The sequence below is a fragment of the Sinocyclocheilus rhinocerous genome, unplaced genomic scaffold, assembly GCF_001515625.1.
Source record: "Sinocyclocheilus rhinocerous isolate Xijiao unplaced genomic scaffold, SAMN03320098_v1.1 scaffold2875, whole genome shotgun sequence".
Lineage (NCBI taxonomy): Eukaryota > Metazoa > Chordata > Actinopteri > Cypriniformes > Cyprinidae > Sinocyclocheilus > Sinocyclocheilus rhinocerous.
The window spans coordinates 80,024-82,314 of NW_015634030.1; the positions used below are offsets into that span (position 1 = coordinate 80,024).

General features: G+C 35.0%; 1 protein-coding gene across 1 annotated transcript in view; it reads right to left on the reverse strand.

Moving 5' to 3' along the window:
• Positions 1-1,387: 1,387 nt before the first annotated feature.
• Positions 1,388-2,291, reverse strand: part of LOC107745278 (glutamate receptor ionotropic, kainate 2-like) — a gene marked incomplete at its 5' end in the record, with an annotated part of 7,592 nt that continues 6,688 nt past the window's right edge. The window contains one exon of the mRNA XM_016559127.1: positions 1,388-1,831. Coding sequence (XP_016414613.1) covers positions 1,667-1,831 — 165 coding nt within the window. The remainder of the gene's footprint in view (positions 1,832-2,291) is intronic.

Here is a 2,291-nt window from a genome sequence, read left to right on the forward strand (position 1 = left end):
CCAGGACCAGCAAATCAAGAACGTTTCTTTAACTATTTTTCTAACATTTTAGAAACATTCTCCGAGGGGCCGTTCACACGGAACGCGTGTTGCTATTCCAAAGCGCTACTTTTCCATTGTTTTTCCATGTAAACGTGCTCTAGATGGTCGTGTATGACCGTTGCGCTCGCTTGCATTTTTAAGATGCCGTGATAAGTTAAAAGAATTTCAACTTTTACACGCAGCGCCGCTCATCAATGTCAGTTCCAAAACAGCGGACCAATCAGAAGACCCCGGAGGCGGGGCAAGCGTTTGTTTACAGTAGCAAGTTGGCATGGCAACTGTTCTATTTGACGTCAACATTGCGGAGGAGGCGCTTTATTAAAAAACCATTGTGTTTTTAGACACATTCTAGTTTGTGTAACAAACGTTCTCCGAACGTTGCATTGAGGTTTTTGCTGAGATATAACTTGCCCATAGATGTAGTCATTAGATTTATACTGGTTACCGTTCAGTTATTTTTTGGGTGATTTTTTGATTGTGTTCTCTTAAGGTTCTGTTTATCTGAAATTCCGTTTTATTTTTTTCCATATTCTGTTTTTTCCATTAAAATTTTTCTGGTTTCTGTTTATTCTTCTTCTCCATATAAATTTTTCTGGACTCCTTTTTAATGGCTAAATTAAATTGCATTAATCAAAAAGCATAAAATCACGAAACTGCAATTGGAAACATGCTATTTAACATCAATTTAGTTGAACAGAAATTACATTTTTAAGGCCCTATGAAATATGTTTTTTTCCTCACATTCTGTTTTTTTGTTACCAAATTCTGTATAAGCATGTCTAATTATTTGAATGCATAAAAACAACTTAATTAACAATTATTTTTACAATCGCCCTATGAAAAGTATTTAATTTTTAAAGTATACATTTTTCGGGCTATCAAATGAAGGCATAAAACATTAATTTAATTTATCTTTTAATCAAATGAAAGTTAAACTCTTTCTTTTTTTGGGTTAACAAAGGGGGTTTACTATTAAAATTAAAACATGGAAGAAATATTGTGTGATTATCCCTTAAAAAGTAGAGTTTTAATAATGTTATTATTAGTAGTACATACATTCTACTGCACAACAGTAATATTTCTGTCACAATTTCAAGTTAAACCGAGCTTTTATTTTGACGGGTTGCCATGAAGACCTTTACGTTTCTGTTTGTATATGATATGATGCTAGTTTTTCTCAAATTTAGCAGTCAAATGCTCATGAAGTAAACAGTATTTTTGCAGTTTAATATTCATCAGGAAATCATAGGGCCCTATATTTAGGTTTTTGTTTAACAAACTAATACAGAACATTTTCTAATGGTTATTATTAGATTAGACTAATGTGATTCATATGGAGCGGGTCGGTTTGGTTCACGACTTAGGACTCTTTATTGAAGAATATGAGGAAAAGTGTGTTTATCAGGCGCTCTTGAAGGCAGCAATAAAGGCAGCATATGAGTAAAAGTGATGGGTTTAAAACATTGAGCTAGTTTCACAGAGAAAACAGAGAAAAGCAAGGTAAAATGAGAACACAAGTGATTGCTGATCTGTGAGGGATGCGGTTCTGAATCGCTCACGAATCCGGGTTTCCACAGGAAACATCTTCGTGTCCGTCATTTGGACGAGAGTCACAGGAGAGGCGTCAGGTCATGGTCTCTTTCCCCGGGAGCCTCCTGTCGTTAAAGGTATGCATGTTAATCACCTCCTCTGTTTTGACGATGGCTTGTGGCTGGGGTTTCTGTTTCCGCCGCCGCTGGCACTTCAGAGACGCCCTGAGCTCCTCCAGCATCGTGCTGCAGAACGAGCGCTGCGCACAGAAGAGCAAATCACAGACACGCTTTGAGTGAGTTTCAGTTGGGGAAAGTTACTTTTAAAAGTGATGCATTACAATATTGCGTTACTCCCTAAAAAAGTAACTAATTACTAGGGATGTATTGATTTACTCAACTCATGATTTGATTCACGATTTTTTTTTTTTTACAAAATGAGATTTAAGACACATTATAAATTAAATGTGTCCTTTTATTATTGCTTGGACAAAATGTTGCACATTTCTTTGTGAAATTGAAATATAACACTATAATAATATACTAATATAGCACTTGTATATCATTGCTCTTTTGTTGGTTCCGATTGCTTCTATTCTCCTCATTTGTAAGTCACTTTGGATAAAAGCATCTGCTAAATGACTAAATTTAAATATAATGTAAATGTAAATAACAACACTACATTGAAATTTTAAAACAAGCCCCAAATCAAATAAATAA